At 37.4% G+C, this 22,564-nt stretch overlaps 2 protein-coding genes across 4 annotated transcripts; one reads left to right on the top strand and one right to left on the bottom strand.

The window, feature by feature from the left end:
* Positions 1–9,871: 9,871 nt before the first annotated feature.
* LOC121799346 (formyltetrahydrofolate deformylase 1, mitochondrial-like) lies at positions 9,872–16,891 on the top strand. Of its 3 annotated transcripts, none has more exons than XM_042198681.1 (9): positions 9,872–10,139; positions 11,545–11,764; positions 12,454–12,566; positions 14,930–15,080; positions 15,193–15,266; positions 15,341–15,500; positions 16,268–16,366; positions 16,451–16,537; positions 16,667–16,891. In XM_042198681.1, exons 2-9 carry the CDS (start codon positions 11,618–11,620, stop codon positions 16,811–16,813), a joined length of 978 nt encoding a protein of 325 aa, XP_042054615.1. In that variant the 5' UTR covers positions 9,872–10,139; positions 11,545–11,617; the 3' UTR covers positions 16,814–16,891. The 3 variants fall into 3 exon arrangements, with proteins under 3 accessions (XP_042054615.1, XP_042054616.1, XP_042054617.1); XM_042198682.1 differs by having other exon boundaries at positions 9,873–10,139; positions 16,675–16,891; XM_042198683.1 differs by lacking the exons at positions 9,872–10,139; positions 11,545–11,764 and having other exon boundaries at positions 12,462–12,597.
* Positions 16,892–18,341: 1,450 nt separating this feature from the next.
* On the bottom strand, positions 18,342–20,847 carry LOC121797658 (3-ketoacyl-CoA synthase 2-like). Its single transcript, XM_042196300.1, has 2 exons — positions 20,122–20,847; positions 18,342–19,253 (listed from the first exon to the last, which is right to left on the bottom strand). Exons 1-2 carry the CDS (start codon positions 20,800–20,802, stop codon positions 18,489–18,491), a joined length of 1,446 nt encoding a protein of 481 aa, XP_042052234.1. The 5' UTR covers positions 20,803–20,847; the 3' UTR covers positions 18,342–18,488.
* Positions 20,848–22,564: the final 1,717 nt, after the last annotated feature.

The raw sequence follows: 22,564 nt of genomic DNA, 5'->3' as shown, positions 1-22,564 counted from the left end.
TATGTTGAAACGTGCGCGAGGAGAGTCTCGTTTGATAACATCCACAAGAGGAGCTCGAAACGAGATTTTATTATTCGGAACCTAGCTAGTTGGAGTTTGATTACTCTATGAATAATAAATAAGAGTTTCTTGCTAAGTCCACTCTTGGAATTCGAAATATGTTAATTAATTAAGTCTATAGCAGACATTAATTAATTAATGGATGTTTCCATCTTAAGCGCGAGAAATGAATCAAATGCAATTAAAGGAAACCCGGAATACTTGTAATTTCGGATTTGGAAGGCAGTGCAATATTACTTCTATAGTGGCTGCTCGTAATATTCCAATATAAGCTTATATTAAATTATGGGTTCAATTTAATTAGTAAAAAGCTAATTGGGTGAGGCATGTTCCAAATTCTTCCTTAGATCCCTGACTGGGCCCAATATGTGACTTATATAAATAGGAGAATAAAGGAGACGGAAAACATAACAATTTATTATCAAAATTTTCGTCCCCCTCTAAAGAGAGAGCTCGAAATTTGTGCCTCCTCCGTGAGCTGAGTTCTGTCTTCCATTATTCGAGTCCTAGTACGTTGGTGAGATTTGCCCACACAAATATCAGCGTATAGTCCGGGACACCAGTCAGAAGATCCGAGGTCTTGTATTGAAGATCTTCACGTGGAGACGGAGCAAGCCATCATCGATTCTAAATTGAATCAACAAGGTAAATTGGCTAATTCCGTAGTAAGCATGTTTTAGGGATTTTATGTGCTAAAGCATCTTTTAATTCAAGTTATGAGCATGATACATGTGATAATTACGCGAATAGATTTTGTCTAAATAATCTGCTAAATAGATCAAATTCATGTGATCCGTTTTGAACGCACGCTTCCGCTGCCAGCCCCGTCGGAAGGAGCGAGCGGCTCAGGCAAAGATGGCGGTCACCATCAACGAAAAGGGGCAATTCGCGGCCGGAAACAGAGAACCGACCGTGGCTGACCAAGGAAAACCACCGGGAGCTTCGACCAGCGGCGGCGGCGTGAGGGGGGTCGACAACTTCGCCGAGAGGGCGGAGGAGCTGCGAGGCGGCGACGGCTGTAATGGAGGTAAAGGGTTTGGTTTAAAACCAAACCCTAACCATTTTCATAAATATGACTTATCCCCCATGAAAAACATATATTTCAAAAATAAACCCCACCCTATTGAGTTTAGACCCCCAGATTCTGTGAAATATCATTTACCACCCCAGACATTGACTAAAACTCGAAAATACCCACATACTTGTAGTTTTGTGTCAAAAAATCCCTTTGCACCACTAGAAAATATTTCCGCTGCATTTCATGTCTATAATAATGATAGAACTAAGAATAAGGGATGGATATTTTTTATTGTGGAGCCACATACACTATGACCCCAGAAAGAGATGACTTTAGTAGCTATGAGACAGTTACTGATACATACATCAAAACTGCAAATGGGGAATTAATTACTGTTGTTGGGTCGGGAACCATTGATATATCTCCTACTCTCCGTTTGTCAAATTGCTTACATGTTCCTACATTATCTCAGAGATTGCTGTCTATTAGTCATGTGACTAGAGACCTGAATTGTACTCTCCTGATGCATCCCACTTTCTGCATATTACAGGATATTCAGACGAGGAGGATTACTGGGCGTGGCACTAAGAGGCAAGGACTCTACTATGTGGATGAGATAGCTCAACATGGCAATGCGATGCTGGATCACGGATCCACGAAACAAGAAATTTGGGTGTGGCACCGAAGACTAGGACACCCTTCCCCTGGTTACTTTAAACTTCTTTTTCCGAACATTTCAATACCTACTGATTTTTCATGTGAAACATGTGTGTTGGCCAAGAGCCACAGACAGTCCTTTAAACCCACAAACACTCGTATGAATTCCATTTTTTCCTTGATACATTCTGATGTGTGGGGCCCTGCACCAATTATTGGTGGGGGAATTTTCGATATTTTGTGATATTTGTGGATGATTGCACTAGAATGACGTTGATATATTTCTTAAAACATAAATCTGAGGTTGTCGAAAAATTTATCCTTTTCTATAAATGATCCAAACACAGTTCCATACCACCATTCAAACTCTTAGGTCCGATAATGGGAGGGAGTTCGTTAACAGTTCGATGACCCAGTTTTGCAAAGACAAAGGCATGATCTACCAAACATCCTGTGCCTACACACCAGAACAAAATGGGGTAGCCGAAAGAAAAAACCGAACGATCCTTGAAATCACCCGAGACTTAATGATCGAATCCAAAGTACCAAAATATTTCTGGCCCGAAGCCATAGCCACTTCTGTCTATCTCATGAACCGACTTCCTACAAAAATACTCAACAAGAAAACCCCCCTTGACATCCTGGCCACAAAAACCAAGGTTCCTCAACACCTTAACCTCTCCCCAAAAGCCTTCGGCTGCACCGTCTATGTCCATATCCCGAAACACGAGAGAACCAAACTATCGCCTTGTGCAACCAAATGCGTCTTCCTTGGGTATGGGATAAATCAGAAAGGGTACCGATGTTTTGACCCCCACACTAAAAAAATCACCACCACCATGAATTGTAACTTCCTAGAAACCGAGTTCTTCTACCACACCCACCTTAGTAATCAGGGGGAGAGTGAACCAAATAGTTCGTCGGACTGTCTAAGTTGGGTTGTGCCACTTCCAAACTCTTCGATTGAGGATCTAACAGAACCAGTTGTCATTGCTGCCGAGCAAGTCTCACCGCAAGAGTCATCTCATCCGCGTCCCACAGATCCTCCTCCAATGATATCCGAGGTAACACCTGAACCTAGTCCTGTTGACGATTCAGTTTCTCCTAACTCTATAAGTACAGAGGAAGAAGATAACACTGTGGATAGTGACACGTGAAAGTATATTCTTCCCCATCGGACTACAAGAGGAATTCCACCTAAGAGATACTCTCCCGAAAAGGTTGGGAGAAAGAGCCGTTATGGAGTAGCCAACTTCATACAAGGGAACTTAGCAAAGATGGCTCGAGCCTTTGAAGCCGCACTGTATGAAGAAGAGGAAATTCCACAGTCGGCACATGACGCAATGAAACACAAACATTGGGGAGATGCAATGATCACAGAGATGAGGGCACTAATGAGGAACAATACGTGGGTGAAGGGCAAGTTGCCAGAAGGAGTGAAGACCGTTGGATGCAAATGGGTGTTCACTATAAAGCGAAGGCCGAACGGCATGATTGAAAGGTACAAATCTAGACTTGTGGCAAAAGGATACACTCAGACCTATGGTATTGACTATGATGAGACTTTTTCACCTGTGGCAAAGATTAATATTGTGAGGGTGTTGTTCTCAATTGCTGCTAACAAGGATTGGCCACTTCATCAATTTGATGTGACCAATGCCTTCTTACATGGGGAACTGCCAAAACCAGTTTTTATGGAGCCTCCACCCGGTTTTACCAATGAATTCCAGGTTGGAGAGGTATGCCAGCTGAAAAAGACATTGTACGGACTTAAGCAATCCCCGAGGGCATGGTTTGGAAGGTTCACGGAGGTAATGAAGAAGTATTGATACAAACAGAGCAATTCTGACCACACCCTATTCATCAAGAAGAAAGAAGGTAAAATTACGTGTCTGATTATATATGTAGATGACATGATTATCACTGGAGATGATACAGAGGAGATGACTGAACTCAGGAGAAACTTGTTCAATGAATTTGAGATGAAGGATCTAGGACTCCTTAAGTACTTTCTGGGAATAGAAGTGCTAAGGTCGAAAAAGAGAATCTTCATAAACCAGAGGAAATACATACTCGACCTCTTGGCAGAAGTTGGAATGAGAGACTGTAAGCCTGTAGACACCCCTATGGTCCAAAACCATGGATTGCAGATGAGAGAAAAGGCGAAACTGGCGGACAGGGGGAGATACCAAAGGCTTGTGGGGAAATCAATTTACTTATCTCACACAAGGCCAGACATTGCCTACGCCATGGGAATAGTAAGTCAATTCATACATGCACCGCAAGAGGAACACTGGGAAGCGGCGATAAGGATCGTCCGATACCTAAAGGGTACAACAGAACATGAACTCCTGTTCGAGAAACATGGACACTTAGAAATACATGGATTTACTGACGCAGATTGGGCTGGTAATCTGAACGATAGGAAGTCTACTGCAGGATACTTTACCTTTGTTGGAGGGAACCTTGTGACATAGAGAAGCAAGAAACAGAAGGTGGTCGCACTATCTAGTGCGGAGGCTGAATTCCGTGAGATTAAGAGTGGACTGACATAAGTACTATGGCTGAGAAGACTGCTACGAGAATTAGACTTGCACTCGTCTCGGACGTGTAAGTTATTTTGTGACAACAAGGCGGCTATCAGCATTTTGGAGAACCCTGTCGAACATGATCGGACTAAATACGTGGAAGTAGACAGACACTTCATAAAGGAGAACATTGAGGCAAAGATAGTGGAGATGCCGCATGTCAAATCTGAAGATCGGCTGGCAGATATTCTTACAAAGGCGGTAAACTCGAAGCTATTTCAAGAAGTGTTGTGCAAGTTGAGCATCGGAAATCCCGTTGCTTAACTTGAGGGAGAGTGTTGGAGAAGATTGCGGAATATCAGACGGAAGATACACGGGAATCATTCTCTTACCAAAGATAGAAGATTGCAATCAAATGTAATCAAGCTAATTAGGTTTACCATGTATAGGGATTCCTAGTATTATATATTGGTGTAATGTGTATAATGAAATTATCAAGAAATAATACAATTCCTTCATACCCATACTACTTTTATCACGCACTCCTAATTCCACTGCATACACGCTTGGTTTTTGTTTTAGTTTAGTTTTGAAGGTGATTGGTGTTAGTTTTTGTGGCTGTAATCGGTCATTTTGGCTATTCCGCTACGAGAAGGAGCGATGAAACAATTTCCTATTTTCTCAGTTACTTTCGGTCTATGTTTTTGTTGCTACTCATGACTTTCAGATTCAGTAATTTCAATATTATGATCTCATTTTCTCGTTGGAATTCCCTGTTGTTATGCATAATCTCTCCGATCTGTTTGATTTCCTATTTGTGATGTATGTCTTAGCTCAAATATTTGCTGCGGTTTGATCTGATGTATCTGAATCTTCGATTTATGTTTCGTTTGATTGCGAAGGAGAATTATGGATGAAATGTGTTAGGACGTTTAGATGTGATAGATGAGTTTAGATTTCTGCATGATTATGGGTTAGCTTCTTGTTTACGTGAACGTAGTTTAGTTCTTAGGAGTAGATTTAAGTTTGCAAGTTTTTATGATGTTTTATTACTCGTAATCGTTCAGATCTACTTTACTCTGTTTTCCATGTTGATTATGTGAAGAAGATGAAGTCGTAGGGGAAGTTTTACTTTATCGTACATTTTGCAGGAGACTGACAGTCATCGCTTATTTCTATTTGTCTATTTCAGGGAATTTTATGATGAGTTGATCAAGTACATTTAGTTAGTTTAGCGAGTGGATCAGTCTAGTTAGTTTAGTCCTTCAAATCAAGTGTTCCAGCTTAACCCACCGTAGTGAAGCGTGGCAGCAGTCATCCTCATTTCGTGTCCGTAAATAAATGTTAAACACATCATTTCTGTGGGATCGATCCTTACTTCCCTATACTAGTTAATAGTATTGTGGGTTAAGGTTTTGAAAACACTTTTGCGTCTCCCTGTTCATCTCACTCAAGGCGGATTAAGTTAAGTTGATCAGTCTGAATCTCCACTGGATCCACTCACTTGTGTTCGCAAGTAGAAGGCACTCCCCTGACCAGCTTGATCAGCTTGACAATCCAACTCGAGCAAGCCACAACGATAAATAGAAGCTGAGAATGAAGGAGAGCGAAACCGTGCACTTTCAACCAGCTATCCAAGCTTCTTCGAATTGTTGAATAACCTAGCTAATTCTAACAAAAAAAGTGTTGAATAACCACGATATTCGATATTTCGGCACAAATTGTGCTTTTTCATGTGCGTATATATTTATTAATGGTTCTCAAACGTTTTTTTTAAAAATAAAGAATGTGGAAATCATAAATAAACTCGCACCAGCTATCCAAGCTTCTCCGAATTGTTGAATAACCTAGCTAATTCTAACAAAAAAAAGTGTTGAATAACCACGATATTCGATATTTTGGCACAAATTGTGCTTTTTCATGTGCGTAACCTAGCTAATTCTAACAAAAAAAGTGTTGAATAACCACGATATTTGATATTTTGGCACAAATTGTGCTTTTTCATGTGCGTAACCTAGCTAATTCTAACAAAAAAAGTGTTGAATAACCACGATATTCGATTTTTGGCATAAATTGTGCTTTTTCATGTGCGTATATATTTATTAATGGTTCTCAAATGTTTTTTTTTAAAATAAAGAATGAGGAAATTATAAATAAACTCCTATAGAAAGGAGAAAATTACAACTGATTAATGGTTCTCAAACATTTTTTTTAAAATAAAGAATGAGGAAATTATAAATAAACTCCTATAGAAAGGAGAAAATTACAACTGATGTCAAGAGGGCTCGAACTCGACACTTCATACAATAATGTTTAAGCTTCTTGCCACTAGGTCAAAGGCTCTGGACTCTCAAACGTTGCCATTGAATTGATTGCTGCGAGAAAATCTGAATGATTGGTTCTGAACTATGCACTGTGAAATAAGATGCATCTGATTGATATATTGGTATGTTGTTCTCACTGCAAAGCCATGTTTTTACAATTTCCAAGTAAAAAATGATTAATTCCTTAATCCGATTGCTTGCTGAGTAGAGCCAAAAACACGTTGAATCTAAATACCGTACCTTGCACATCTCAAATTACAGGAAGTTGGGAGCTTAGACTAGGATATTGGCTACATTTTGATAGAATCATTTACATAGGACTATTAAATTTTGATAGTGAGATTGGCTACATTTTGATAGAATCATTTACATAGGAGTATTAAATTTTGATAGTGAGAAACTGAGAATGAAATGGGATGTGAAAGATGAGACTTCTTTTTTTTTTTGGTAATAAACAGCGGGTAACACCTAAAACAACTTAACGAATATAAGAAATACATAATCTATCATGAAGAAGCCAACTATGAATGCCTTGTGGTGCCGTCTCTAGAGCGTGGAGCCCTCTACCAAACCTATAAGCAAAATATGACAAATAATTGGCAGCAAAATTCCCTTCTCTATGCACATGATGGATGACCACTGAATCGAAATCTTGAATAAAAGAACATACCTTTTGTACAATGGCTCGACAACTTATAGAGACATCATAACGTCCCAATAACATTGATATTCCAACAAAACTGTCACTCTCCACCTCCAACTTTCTAAAACCCGAATCCTTTGCCAGATGGAGACCATATAAGATGCACCAAAGTTCTGCAGTTAGAATGGAACACTTCCCAACATTAACAATAAATCCATATCTCCAAATGCCTAGATCATCACGAAATAATCCTCCACCAAAAGTCCGTCCTGAACCTCCTTCTAGAGAGGCATCCGTGTTGAGCTTTAAGGTATCACTCAACGGTGGTCGCCAACTAACTAAGATAGGTGATCGAGAAATACCTAGAGCTCTATCGTCCACTATCCGAGCCTCCACCACACATTTGGCCATATTAATGGTCTCCATCATAACAACTCCAGGCTCTCCTAATTCCTTTGAAAATAAAGTGGCATCTCTTTTTCCAAATGTGCCAACATCATATTCCAAAAATTAAATTCCATCTAAGACCATTCCCCATCAAACTCTTAGAGCTAATATTCTGAATCAACCAATCTGTCAGGCTCAACGACTGCTCAAAGAATCTTTCCTCCCCACCATATCTCATAATGCCATTCCATGTTCTTAGAGCATCAGTACAGTCTCGTAACACGTGTAAACTACTCTCTGTTCTACAACCACACATGTTACAAGAATCTATCTCCGATAGTCGCCTCCTATTCCTCTCCTCGTTGGTGAGGACCCCATTATTTAGAAGCATCCAAAAGAACATTTTAATACGTGGTTACATGGTTATAGGAGCTTCAATGTGTTTTTAGTTCAAATTCTTTTTTGGACACGTGACAAGGATGAAGTGAAGAGGGAAGATATTGTGTATAGATAATGCTATTTAATGTGAATGTATGTATGAGACTTCATTTTTTTTCTGTACTATCAGGATGAAGTGGGAATTCTCTCCAAATTATCAGAATGCATGGCCTCAAAAGGTGGCAACATTCTTAATGCTGATGTTTTTGTACCTGAAAAGGAGGATGTCTTTTATTGCAGAAGGTCGCTCCCCTTTTTCAGAGGCTTTCTATTACGTATATCTCTAGCACTGCCATTTTTCATTTGATTCATTTGGTTACTTTTGAATTTGGATATATATAGGACTGGGTTCTTATTGGTTTTGAATCTTTAAACTAACATTTATTTTAATAATGTAATTTTTTTTAGTAATTATGTATTTTTTTTATAATGAAGTATGTTTTTTAAATAAAGTGGTTGCATTTTCTCCGTATTCGTGTCGACTATTTAATTCCGTAAATTTTTTACTTCCAGAAATTGTTTAATTTATAAATTTGTGAATTTTTTTAATTGTGGGAAGTCCGTCGGGAATTCCGCGGGGAATTCCGCCACTGTGCAGTGGGAAGTCCGTATGACGTGGCAGTGCAGTGGGAAGTCCGTATGACGTGGCAGGAGGTGTTTTTGGGAATTCCGCGGGGAATTCCGCCGGGAGCTCCGCGCCACTGCTGATGCTCTAAATTTTGGGTTATACAATTCAGATTAAAAGTCAAAACTAGTCCTGAACATATGTTCATTTTACGATTTTGGTCATACACATTATTTTTTAAATTTTTAGATCCCAAACATTTTAATTCGGGTCACAATCGGTCCAAAGTTAACTTTTTAGTCAAATTTTAACGGTCAATGTTTTTAATCCTGAAAAACGGTTAAATATGATTACTAACTCCCTAATTATATCTTTAATTATTTTAATAAGTTATCATTTAAAATACAAAATAAATAATATTAAAAAAGAAGATAAGAACTTATTATTATTTTGTTTCTGATTCCTCAATTGATCTCGCTTCCCGGCCAAACTCTCATCAATTTCATCCTCCACCATCGCATTCGGACCCCTCAAATCGCTATTCATCATCAGAAGCTGCAAATTAGGGCTGAACGAATCATACTACGACCTAAACGAGGGCCCGATGTTGACGATTGACAAGCTTTTCGGATCGAAGGCGCCGCTTCTGCACTAAAACGCCTTATATTTGTGTGTGTGAATCAGCTGATCGTGAAATGGCGTGGTGATTAGGAGAAAGAGAGAAGAGGAAAGAGAGAGGGATGAATTTTGGGGGTAATTGCGAGGAGGGGGGAGGAGGAGAGAAAGAGGGAGGCGGTGGAGTCGTTCAAAGAGGGGCCGAGGGGGTTTTGCGGCGGGCGGAGAACCAACCGAGGAGGAAGGTGGAGGAGGAGGGCGGCGGTGGCGGGAGGGGGAGGGGGAGGGGGAGGTGGGAGGGTACAGAGAGGAAGGTGGTGATGTTAGTGATGGGAAGAAAATGAGAAATTATTATTTGATTTATATTTTAATGATAACTTATTAAAATATTTAAATATAATTAGGGAGTTAGTAGTTATATTTAAAAGTTTAATTTGATTAAATCTTAAAATTTAATGGAAAAATTAATTTTAAGTCGAAAAAAATGATAACTTATTAAAATATTTAAAAGTTAATTTAATGTGATTCAAGTTGAAATGTCTAGGATCTAAAAATTTAAAAGATAATTTACCACCAATTCCTATGCAATTTATTTAAAAAAAATACAAAGGGTGTTGTGCCAAAAATTAATTTTAAGTCCAAAAATGTCTTCCAACGCCAGAATCAATCTTGGTCCTCTCTTTCAAGCGGTACTCGTACTCCCATGATCTGCAAGTTTTCACCTTTATTTTCCAAAAATTACCCATTCCAGAAAACGGTTTTATACCCTAATCTGCTCGCATACAACACACACTCCACAATTGAAAACTCTCAAACGCTACCAATTGAGAAGGAAGTCGGCACAGGCTTGCTTCGGCGGAACAAGAGTTCTAATCCACATTCTAATTCCTACTCTCAATCCAAGGTATTTTCGTACGCATAATCCCCCCCCCCCTCTGTCTCTGTTCGCCTTTTCATTTACAATCCGCCGTTTGAAGGTATACACATCTCAAAACCCAACCTCCAAATTCCATTCTTACTTCGCATAGCACATTGCTAGACCAAACAACCCTAACGAAAATCTGAAATTAAAGAACAAACTTTTAAAGATCGAAAAGTTATAACTTATCTATCGCAGCTACTCGTTGGGGCAACGGCGGGAGAAAAGGGTTTCTCTCAATTGGATCCTGTTTCGTTCGATTTCGTTTGAGAGAGATGAGAGTATGCGCTGTTTTTGATTTCTTGAATTTCCTAATTGGTGTTCAATTTGTGGAGAGTGGAAGAGAAATCGAGAGAAAGAGTGATGGTTTTGGGATTTCCTTCTTAAAAACAGTAACTGCAAATTGGGTAAGAAAGATGAGGGAGTATACGCAGATGTGGAATGGGAGTATTCTTTGCTTTCTTGTTTAATTATTCTTTAATATTTTAGTTGGGATTGTTTTGTTTAAAAGTGGAATGTGAGGCAGTACGTGTAAATTTTTGGAAATTGTTTTAGTTTGGGATTACTTTTACTTAACCATGAAGCATGATGGTGTTGATTGTGATGGATATTGAAGTATTAATCTGAATTGTATTTCTTGAGGTGGAGTTGTTATTACATGTTCGAACTGCGAATTTAACTTGAAGAACATACATGTTGATTACTTGAACGGCAGAAATTTTTATGCATATGTTGTTGAAATTATATGATTATGAAACTGTCAAAAGCAAAGGATGACGCGTGTGTAGTTGTAACTATGTGATTGTGATATAGATGGACATGAACTGCATGAGGTTTGAAATGTGATTTTATGGATGATGCATTGACTGTGTGTTACTCTTTATATATGTTAATATACGATGGATGTTATGCTATGTAACGGCAAATGGTTTATATGGATAAACATGTTTAATTACGCGATTTATTAGTTACGTTTTATGTGGTGATAATTTATGATCGATGAAGTATGAGGCATCGTATGAAATTGTTGATACACGGGTAGTACCAGGTATCGTATGGAATCACTATGAAAGTGAAATGTGAAATTTTTAACTTTGTTGCAAACGTAGAAGCCATATGGAGCATGAATAACGTTTAAGTAATGATTGAATGTACGTTGAAGTATGAGACTTTAAGCTATGCTTGAAAATATAGAGTGCCTAAGGAGTAGGCTAGACTGAATGTGGTAAAACCAATATCACTTTCCCGAGTGATAGAACAAACGGAGAGAGAATGTACCTATGATCTATTTTTTATAGATGAAGAGGATTATTAACTTTATTTGGAAGTGCAAATTCCAAATCCCAAAATTTGATCATCTTACACATTCACCAACCTATCACATTGTCAGATGAAAAACCAATGAATCTGGAGCTAAACTCGGGTGTTTAAAAGGCTCAAATTTTGGTGGATTTGTCACTCAGATGGATCTCCTCCGAAGAGCCAGCATTAGATATTCCCCACAACTTAACAAATTTGCAAAAAGGTCGTTTACACATCCAAAATTGCCTTCGGATAGGCTCACTGCACCCTCTGCTCTTCTCCATGGCATTCATGTCTTCCACTGCCCAGTAAGCTCACAATTTCTTTATTTTTATGTCTATGTGCACATGTTGTAGACTATTTTCCTATAAATTTTGTTATTCGATAAGAATTGAGAGATAGGGATTTTGATTATTGAATACCAGCTATCCGAGCTTCTCCGAATTGTTGAATAACCTAGCTAATTCTAACAAAAAAGTGTTAAGTAACCATGATATTTTGGCACAAATTGTGCTTTTCATGTGCGTATATATTTATTTATGCACTGTGAAATAAGATGCATCTGATTGATATATTGGTATGTTGTTCTCACTGCAGAGCCAGGGTTTTACAATTTCCAAGTAAAAAATGGTTAATTCCTTAATCCGACTACTTGCTGAGTAGAGCCAAAAACACGTTGAATCTAAATACCATACCTTGCACATCTCATATTATAGGAAGTTGGGAGCTTAGACTAGGCAATTAGATATTAGCTACATTTTGATAGAATCATTTACATAGTAGTGAGAAACTGAGAATGAAATGGGATGTGAGATGAGACCTTATGCTTATGCAGATATTGGTATTTACATGGTTATAGGAGCTTCAATGTGTTTTTATTTCAAATTCTTTTTTCGGACACATGACAAGGATGAAACGAAGAGGGGAGATATTGTGTATGTATAATGCTATTTAATGTGAATGTCTGAATGAGACTTCATTTTTTCTGTACTATCAGGATGAAGTGGGAATTGTCGCCAAATTATCAGAATGCATAGCCTCAAAAGGTGGCAACATTCTTAATGCTGATGTTTTTGTGCCTGAAAAGGAGAATGTCTTTTATTGCAGAAGGTCTCTCCCCTTTTCACAGGCTTTCTATCACGTACATCTCTAGCACTGCCATTTTTCATTTCATTCATTTGGTTACTTTTGAATTTGGATATATATATATATATATATATATATATATATATATATATATATAGGGGTGCATTATAATGATAACCCCAATTTATGTATAACCCTATAACTAAATCTCCACCACACATTTTTAAAATATGTGGTCTAGATTTAATCTAACAAAACTATCATTTTATCACATAAAACTATCATATTTCGGTTATATAAGGGCAAAATTGTCATTTTGGATATATCAAAATTTGACCTATCAAATCGCTCTGCCTCTCTTCCTCTCCCGCTCCCTCCACTATCTTCACGAAATCCTCCAAACCCAACAACCCGTTTCCGTCCGAGTCCATCAGCGCCACCGCCGCCTCCGCCTCTTCAGCCGCCATGTCGCCACCGTATATTAATGTATGCAGCCGAGGAAAGAGTCGGAAAGGTAGCCACCGAGGAGAGAGAGGAGGAAGATAGTTCCAATAAAGTTAGTGACTGTGTTTGCATATTTGGAGAGGGAAAAGTGCATCTCATTTATGACATGTTATCAGATTATTCCCAACTGCAGCTATTGCCATTATCTCAAATCCTTGAAGCCCTGCATAATATATCAGCATCACAATAATATTAGTATAATTTAATTCTCTTTTATAGTTTTATATACATATAGTAATACCAAGAACAAAGGCAGCAGCTCTGATGCCACCATGCTTGAGGGGGTTGGAAGGCCTTCCTCTCCAATCAAGAGTGCTTTCTTCAGCAACCTTTGTTGTTGGCTTTAAATCGGCCTCCATATATAGTGTTTACTGCACCTTCAAAAGGTTTAGTACAGCCTTGATTTGTGTGTGTGAGAGGGAAAGAGAGAGAGAGAGAGAAAAGTTTGGTTAATGGTAGATTTTTAGTGAATTCAAGTATGGTTGGACTTGGAGTGCAATATATATATACTGATAAGAGCATCGCCTGAAAAGGCATATATGTTGGAGTGCAAGTATGGTTGGACTTGGAGTCACCGCCGCCTCCACCTCTTCAGCCGCCATGTCGCCACCGTATATGAATGTATGTGTAGAGATAGAGAGTGTATGTGTATACGAGTGAGTAAAATAAAATGTATCATATAAAATGATAGTTTCAGAAGGTAAAATGATAGTTGCACTTGATAAAATGATAGTTTCAGGGGATAAAATGATAGTTTCAGAAGGTAAAATGATAGTTGCACTTAATAAAATGATGCTTTCAGGGGATAAAATGATAGTTTTAAATGATAAAATGATAGTTTCAAATGATAAAATGATACTTTTGCGTAAAATGATAGTTTCAAATGATAGTTTCAGTGGATAAAATGATAGTTTGAAATGATAAAATGATAGTTTCAATTACAAATCATGTTTTGTCGTGTCCTCTGCTGTGTCCTTTGCAATCGTGTTTCAATCTCGCATCTTAGACCTTATTTCGGCTGCAGCAGCTTCATGGATATGAGAAAAAAAATCAATATAGCAAAAAATCAAAGACACATCACTCTTGTTCAGAAAACACTTCACTCTTGTTCACAAAACACATCACTTGTTCACAAAACACATCACTCTTATTCTGATTTTACTTCACTCTTGTTCACAAAACACATCACTCTTGTTCAGAAAATAATATTTTTGACCCATAAAATGATCTGTTATTAGGTTATCACCATAAATATGGTTATTATTTTAACGCACCCCTATATATATATATATGACTAGGTTCTTATTGATTTTGAATCTTTAAACTAACATTCACATGAGCTTTTGCATTACAGAATATTAGAGTAACAAATAGAGGTCTTTGTGGTTATAGTGGTTTACTTAACTTTGACTTGATACTTTTCCCTTCTCGTAGTTGCACGAAAAGCTTAATTTGATTTTTTAATGTGTTAGGCTTTTAAAACTTTCTTTGAGTGCAATTATTTTTGTTACTGTACCACATTTAATATACCAGGGTACATTTTATTTTATTTTGAAAAGTGAGAAAAATATTATAAAAAGCTAGTACAAGAGGTACTAGAATTCCTTACATGATGAACCTAGAAACAAAACACCTCATTAAGGCACATTTTTTTACTTGGCACAACATGGAATTTTTAGTTTGGCATGGTACTTACTATGTGTAAGTTACTTAATTGTTGAGCATAAGTCATATCATCATGATTCATGAGTGTTAACTTCCCTTGTTTCACATACAAGAAATACCAAAATGAATGGCAGGATGTGCTTATGTGAAGTTAGTAGTTATATGTTATTCAGATGCATGGACTGTGTTCATATGTCAAACCCTTGCTACAATTTCAGTGAGTTTGTCTTTGATCCTGCCAAATGGCCACGTGATCAAATGGATGACGATTTCTCGAAGCTTGGGAAGATGTTCAATGCAATGAGGTCTGTTGTTCGGGTGCCCAACCTAGATCCAAAATATAAGATTGCAGTCCTTGCTTCGAAGCAGGTGTGTCAGCTAACCAATACGGAAATATGTGATAGCTAACTTGACTAATGCAAAAATTAAAATTGTTTTCATACGATCTGAAATATATTGTTTTCTTGTTTTCTAATATCAGGACCATTGCCTAGTTGATTTGCTGCATGCGTGGCAGGACTCTAAACTTCCTGTTGATATTATAGCTGTGATAAGGTAAACTTGGATCTTTGAGTTTTGTCAATTTAATAGCTATTTAGATTTTAAGATATGAAATTCTTGTTTGACAGCAATCATGACAGATGTGCAAACTCACATGTAATGAGATTTCTTGAAAGGCATGAAGTCCCTTACCATTATCTCAACACAACTATAGATGACAAAAATGAAGGCGATATCTTGAATGTGGTTAAAGATACAGACTTTCTAGTACTTGCTAGATACATGCAGGTAAGCAGACTGCCCTATATGAAATGTAGATGCAATATGCAGTATCTGTGCTCTGGTTAAGGCAGAAAATTAAATAATAATCTGTAGAACAATAACACGTTGATATATGTGGAAAAGTAAATGGGCATAGTAGAGAAATGTAGTAAATATATTTCATTACTTCACAAAGCACACATATATATAGTACAAGAGACTAAGCGAGACTAGGTCATAACCAAAATGAGATACTTATATTCTATAACACTCCCCCTTTAGTTGGAGCATATATATCAATCATGTTCACCTAGGTACAAAGCTCTGATAAATGTTTTCCCTCAACAGTTTAGTGAAGACATCAGCAATAGTAGTAGAAGCGGTAGCAGTGGTTTTTAAAATGATAAGTTTGAGGACAAGGCTGTTTCGACTGCCCAGTTATTGATGGAAGACTTCCATCCTCTGCATTATCTATTTGTTACTATTTTAATAGTTATTGGTTTATGCAGAAGTCTAGTTCATGGAGTCTAGTTAGTAGTTTGTTAATGAAAAATTTATCTCTTAGAGACTTAGGAGTCTTAGTGATTGTGTTTATCTTAGTTCTTTAGTTCATGTTAATTTTTAAGTATTTCATAGTAGTTTTAGTATTTGCTAAAATAGGAGTCTTTCCTTATAAATGCTCCTTGATGTTTGAGAGGGTAATTTGTGGAGAATAATACTCCGTTTATTTCTTCAGACTGTTGGTCTGTGTGTTTGAGTGTTGATCGATCCCTGCACTTAACATATTGTTGCAGATACTCTCAGGAAATTTCTTAAAGAGCTATGGGAGGGACATCATTAATATTCATCACGGTTTATTACCCTCTTTCAAGGGTGGGAATCCATCTAAACAGGTTACTTTTTTCATTTATCCTCACAGGATGCTCCTACTCTTATGTCTGCGGTCATTTGATTAATATGTTGAACTACATTCACAGGCATTTGATGCTGGTGTTAAACTGATTGGCGCAACATCTCATTTTGTGACCGAAGAACTTGATGAAGGTCCCATCATTGAGCAAATGGTAACCCCACTCTTGCTTGTTTTCATTCAGTTTCATGTACTAATAAAGTTTAAATCATTGTTCCAAGAATTACTGAGCTGAAAGTACATCAGCCAAAGTTTTTTTAGAAATTGGTGCTAATATTGTCAGGTGGACAGAGTTTCTCATAGGGACAATTTGCGAAGCTTTGTGCATAAATCTGAGAACTTGGAGAAGCAATGCCTTGCAAAAGCAATAAAGTACTATTGTGAACTGCGCGTGTTGCCTTACATAAAAAACAAGACTGTTGTATTTTGAGGCTACTGGAAACATGTATGTATTATTGTATACCCTATTTTTTCATGATTATTGAAATTCTAATCTGACATTTTGTAAGTTTTATATTTTAAGTACCCATGTAGATAAGATAATCTATATAGATGCAAATAATCATTATTTCATGACTTTCTTTTTCACATCTAAACAAGGCTCAGTAAGACTTTTAGAAAACCATCTTTGAGAAAATATTTATTAATTTTGCTATTCCAAGCTCTTGGAGCTTGTTTAAGCCCATATTGAGCTTTTTTCATCTTGTACCACTTAGCTTCTTCTTCTTAAACACAAAAACTTGAGGTTGTTCAATAAATACCTCTTCCTCTAGATTTTCGTTTAGAAAAGTCGAATTGACCTCTAGCTGAAATACTTGAAGCTCAAGTTGTGCTGTAAGCGCAAGAATGACACGAACAGTCTCCATTCTTCTAGAAGCATTTCATTTTTAATTGGACAACTCAAAGAGGAAAATGTTTCATTTTTAATGGAACAAAGGGATTATATTTTGAGTGAACTACAAAACTAGTACTCAGAAAATGGAGTTTGCACATTTTTAGTACCCAGTGTTTAGAAAATCACATTTTTGGTCAAAAAAGTTTCATAAATACTATATTCAGTCACAATTTTTGCTATTCTACCCTTCAATCCTTGAGAGGTGCAATTGCTCTTCAAGAAGTGTTCGAGAATGAATATCGATGCAATTTTTCAAAGATACATCCCATCCTCTTCCACAATTAAGTTTTTTATTCAATCTCAGGAAATGCCAGTCACCATATTCTTTTTCTTCAAAAATTGCAATTTGTTCCGATTGAGATGCCCATAACTTAAATGTCAAATGCCATACTTGAGATTGATGAATGATTTCACCAACAAGAGTCACATTTTCTTCTATAGGCATGAATCAAAGAAACACCTTCTTTGAACTCATTGGTACGAAAACCATAGAAAAATTGTTTTTCTTATCAAATACTATGCTACATTTTCCACCCAAAAACATGTTCGTTTAATGTTATATGTTTCTGTCTATCTATGAAATAATGAATCATTTTGTCATTTCAGAACGTCCAAAATTTAAGAATCTATTATTTTTCATTTTTGATATATGGATCAAACACTGCATTACATAAAAGTGAGACTCACGTAGTTTAACTTTTTTTTTCATCCACTTTATTTAAAATGTCAACACAAATCTTTAAATTGTGGACAAATAGTGTAGTACTCCCTCCGTTTTTTAAAATAGCAACTATTTCCATTTTGGACCGTTACTTAAAAATAAAAACTTTAGAATTTTTCTATTTTAGGACATGGACCCCACAATCCACTAACTCTACTTTCACTATTTTTTATCTTTCATCTCTCTTACTTTACTCATTTTTCTTTTACTCTCTCTTACTTTATTAATTTTGCATTAAAACTCGTGTCGTTTCAAATATTTCTATTTTTTAAATACGGAGGGAGTATAAAATTACATTGGTGGGATTAGACCAGGCAAATTAAGAGACTTCCAAAACAAATTTCAAATCCTTCCAATTAAATACATCCTCTCAACAAATCCCACATATATCCCCCTAAAAAATGTACTAATGCTAAGGATTTATTTCAAAAAAAATACTATTGACATGAAATGTGATGGCTACTATACAAACGATCAGAGCAACCAACTCTAGAAGGGTAGCTTGACCGGAAAATCAGCAATCTCATCCATCCAAGGATTCTTCTCCTCGGCCGGATCAACGTCCCTCATCGCCCTCCACACAGCGCTGTTGCACTTGAAGCCCGACCCGAACGCAATCTGCCACGTCCGGTCCCCCTTCCGCACCCGACCCTTAGCCTCGGCATACGCCAGCTCATACCACAGCGAGCTGCTCGAAGTGTTCCCGAACCTATACAGCGTCATTCTAGAAGGCTCCATTTCCCACTCTGTCAACCCGAGGCTCCTCTCCATCTCATCGAGCACCGCCCGCCCGCCCGCGTGGATGCAGAAGTGCTCGAACGCCGTCTTGAAGTCCGGCACGTACGGCTTGATTTGGATCTTGAATACCTTCCTGGCGAGCAAACTGAGGACGAAGAGGAGCTGCTCGGAGACGGGGAGGACGAGCGGGCCCAGGGCGGTGATGTTGGTCCTGAGGGCGGAGGCCGCCACGGCCATGAGGTCCTTGGAGAGTGCGACGCCGAGGCGCTTGGCGTCGTCCTCCTGCTGGAAGACGCAGGCGTGGCTGCGGTCGTCCGAGCCAGTGTGGGTGCGGACAGTGTGGAGGAGCTGGTACTTGGCGCGGCGCCGGTCGGAGGGGCGGTTGGAGAGGAGGACGGCGGCGCCGCCCATGCGGAAGATGCAGTTGGAGAGGAGCATGGAGCGGTTGTTGCCGAAGTACCAGTTTTGGGTGATGTTCTCCGTGCTCACTACCAGGGCGTATGAGTTTGGGTGCACCTGTTTGGCCGGACACGTGTTTTAAGAGATTTAGTTTAAAGTGGATGGAAATGGTTAGTGAAAAATGAGTCCTACTTTTATATATTCTCTCTGTCCCGGTTATATATGAAACATACTTTTCAGTTTTCAGCACGGGATTTTAGGTAGGGTAATTGTTTTGTGCTAAGTTAATGAGAGAGGGAAAAAGTAGAGATGACGATATTTTTATTTTAGAAAACGTTTCATTTTTAAATTGGACAACTCAGAAAGGAAAAAGTTTCGTTTTTATTGGAAAGAGTTTATAGTAAAATGTGAGTGAGATAAATTTAATAGAATGTGGGGTCCATTACAAAAAATAATGAAAAAGCAAATGAGACATTTATTGGTGGAAGGACAAAAGTGACAAAACAGGACAATTATTGATGGACGAAGAGAGTATGTGAATAAATGGGATGTTTTGGCTCAACACATACTTTCAAGAAATTATTTGACTTAATAACAAATTAATAAATAAATTATTGGAATGTAGATTTTATTTTATATATTAATAGAATGTAAACGTAATAAGTTAATAAAGCGTAAAAGGGTCTCCTTGCCAAAAATGGAAAAATATAAATGTGTCTTTTATTGCTAGACGTCCCAAAATGGCAAAACACTTTTCCGATTGGATATATATGGGGCATGATACAAGCATAACTAAATCCCACATAAGGACATTTTAGTCAACATGCAAGTCGTTTTTAGAACGTTTTAGTTCATAAAAGAGAAATAGGATCTTATAAATGTAAATGATGTTAAAATGACAATGAACTAAAACGATTATTTATTTAGTTATGCATTAGGATTATTCATATAATATAGATATAAGCTAGCTAGGGCTTATACATACCTGAAGAAGTTGTTTGGCAAGATCAATGGAGATCAATCCAGCACTACATCCCATCCCACCAAGGTTATAGCTCAACACATTCCCCCTCATCTTGTACCGATTCACAACCATGGCCGACAACGACGGCGTCGGATTAAACAAACTACAATTCACAACAAGTATCCCAATATCCTTCACCCTCACACCGCTCTTCTCCAAGACCTCATCAATCGCCCCAAACATAACCATCTCCGCCTCCTTCCTCGCCTCCGCCATGCACGGCTCGGCCGGGACCCTCAGCAGGGCTTCAGGGAAGTAGGTCTTCTCCCCGAGCCCCGACCTCTCTAGGATCTTCCTCTGGAACTCGAGATTCTCCTCGGTGAAGCACTTTGCTCGTCTCGACCGGTCCATGAACATCTCTTTGGTGCACATCGCCTCCTCCCTGGGCTTGTAGCACGCGAAGTCGACCAGGTAGACTCTCCTCGGCCGCGTGGTGAAGTAGAGGGAGGTGAGGAGGGCCGCTAGGGCCAAGCACGCCGCCGGGGAGAGGAGGTAGCTGGATTTGAGGTGGTGGTTGTGTTTGTGTAGTAGGGTTGAGAGGATTTGGAGTAAGGGGAAGAGGAGGAGGTACATAGTGTATGAGATCATGTAGTGGTAGGCTAGCTTCACCAAGTTGGGACCTTGTTTCTTGTCTTTTCCCATTTTTTTGGTTTGGGATTTTGCTTTGGAATAGCAAGATTTTGTGTGTTTTAGTTTGTGTTTGTTGTGGAAATTTTGGCAGAGGTTGGCAATTATATAGAGTTCTTTTTTTCCACCTTTGACCTAGGAAATTTGATAGACAAGTTGGCCAACTACTATTTTCATTGAAATTTATATCCAAGTAAATGGAGTGTTCATTTATATAAATATTCTAGATGTCTAAATTCAAATATATAGTTTGGGGAAATTTGCCATTTATATCATAATTTTAGGTTGACTCTCATAACTTAAAAAAAAGTAGCTAATTAAATCATAACTTTTGCACACTTTTCAATTGTTCCACACAATTAAAATTTGATGAAATTTATCATTTAAGTCATACTTTTTGGTAACTTCTGGAGAAATTTACCATTGTTCTAGATGGTCGATTTTAGATGGTTATTGATTAATTGGTGAACATATAACAACGAAAAGTATAAGAGTCACAACAAATTTCATTAAAATTTCAATTATACAGGACAACTGAGAAATGTACAAATATTGTGATTTAATTAGTTAATTTTATAAGTCATGAGATTAATTAGAAGTGATTGAATAATGTATTCTCAGTAAATCAGTAAAAAGAATTACTACTATGTACTAGTAAAGATTACAAATGAATTTAGTTATATTTATACATTCTTTTTTCGTATTGGGAATATGCAGATAGTTTAAATATGTTGATTACCATTACTAATTTTCTTACTCCTACACGAATCTGAAGAATTCATTTTTTTGGCTAATAGGAAGTAATTATGATGGGCTCATAAATTATAGAGAGTTAATTTTATACTCCATGTGATACAGTTTAAGACATGCCAATTTTCTAATGAAAAGATTGGTAAGATTGTGAGTAGGAGTATTATTTAGTTTGATTTCACATCTCCTATTCCTTCTAATCTTTAATTTCCTTCTTTAATGAATGATAAAAGTAATTTTTTAGTATTTGAATACAAACTGGCAAGTGACCTAATTTTAATATTGTCCACGCCTAACAAAATGAAGTAATTATGGGTTTAACGGTGGAAAATTAGACAAGAAAGTTATAGCCCACACGAAATCAAGAAATACATTCCAACTTTCTTGTTAAACGAATTTCAAAACTATGGTATATTTATGTTAGTCTTCTTGGTTGGGTTTGTTAAACTAACTATGTAGATGACTAGGCTTAATTTACTTTTCATTATTTTATGGACAACCATGTGGACAATCACTCCTAGTCCCTTCAATTTAATTAAGGTCTTTCATTCTTGAAAATTGATATCGATTATATAAGTTAGATAACCTGAAACACTTTTTCCTCACTTCAATAGTTATATAGTTATACTACTACTTTAATAATTTATGAAAAGATTTCATTAAACATTCTTGTTATTCATGACATCAAATTTGTTCCTCTATACTCCCTTCGTTCCATATTATTTGCACGTTTCATTTTAGACTGTAAATTTGGGATTGATTTTTTAATATAATTAAATTAGAATTTGAAGTGTAACGAGACATCACTTAATAAATGAACTCTTAACTTAATCTAACATATTAATTAAATACATTAATTCTAACTTCAACTAGAAATAGTGTAACCGAAATAGAACTGTACATGCAAGTAACATGGGACGGAGGGAGTACAACATAAGTCCCCGCACGCCAAATATTTTTAACTTATGTAAGCACCCTTTTCCTTCTTCACTTTCAAATTGTTTTGTTTCAATTTTCTTGAGATTTC

The sequence above is a fragment of the Salvia splendens genome, chromosome 4 (genome assembly GCF_004379255.2).
Source record: "Salvia splendens isolate huo1 chromosome 4, SspV2, whole genome shotgun sequence".
In the NCBI taxonomy this organism is placed as follows: domain Eukaryota; kingdom Viridiplantae; phylum Streptophyta; class Magnoliopsida; order Lamiales; family Lamiaceae; genus Salvia; species Salvia splendens.
The sequence above is the reverse complement of the archived record's forward strand: the minus strand, read 5'-3'. Positions and strand labels throughout refer to the sequence as shown.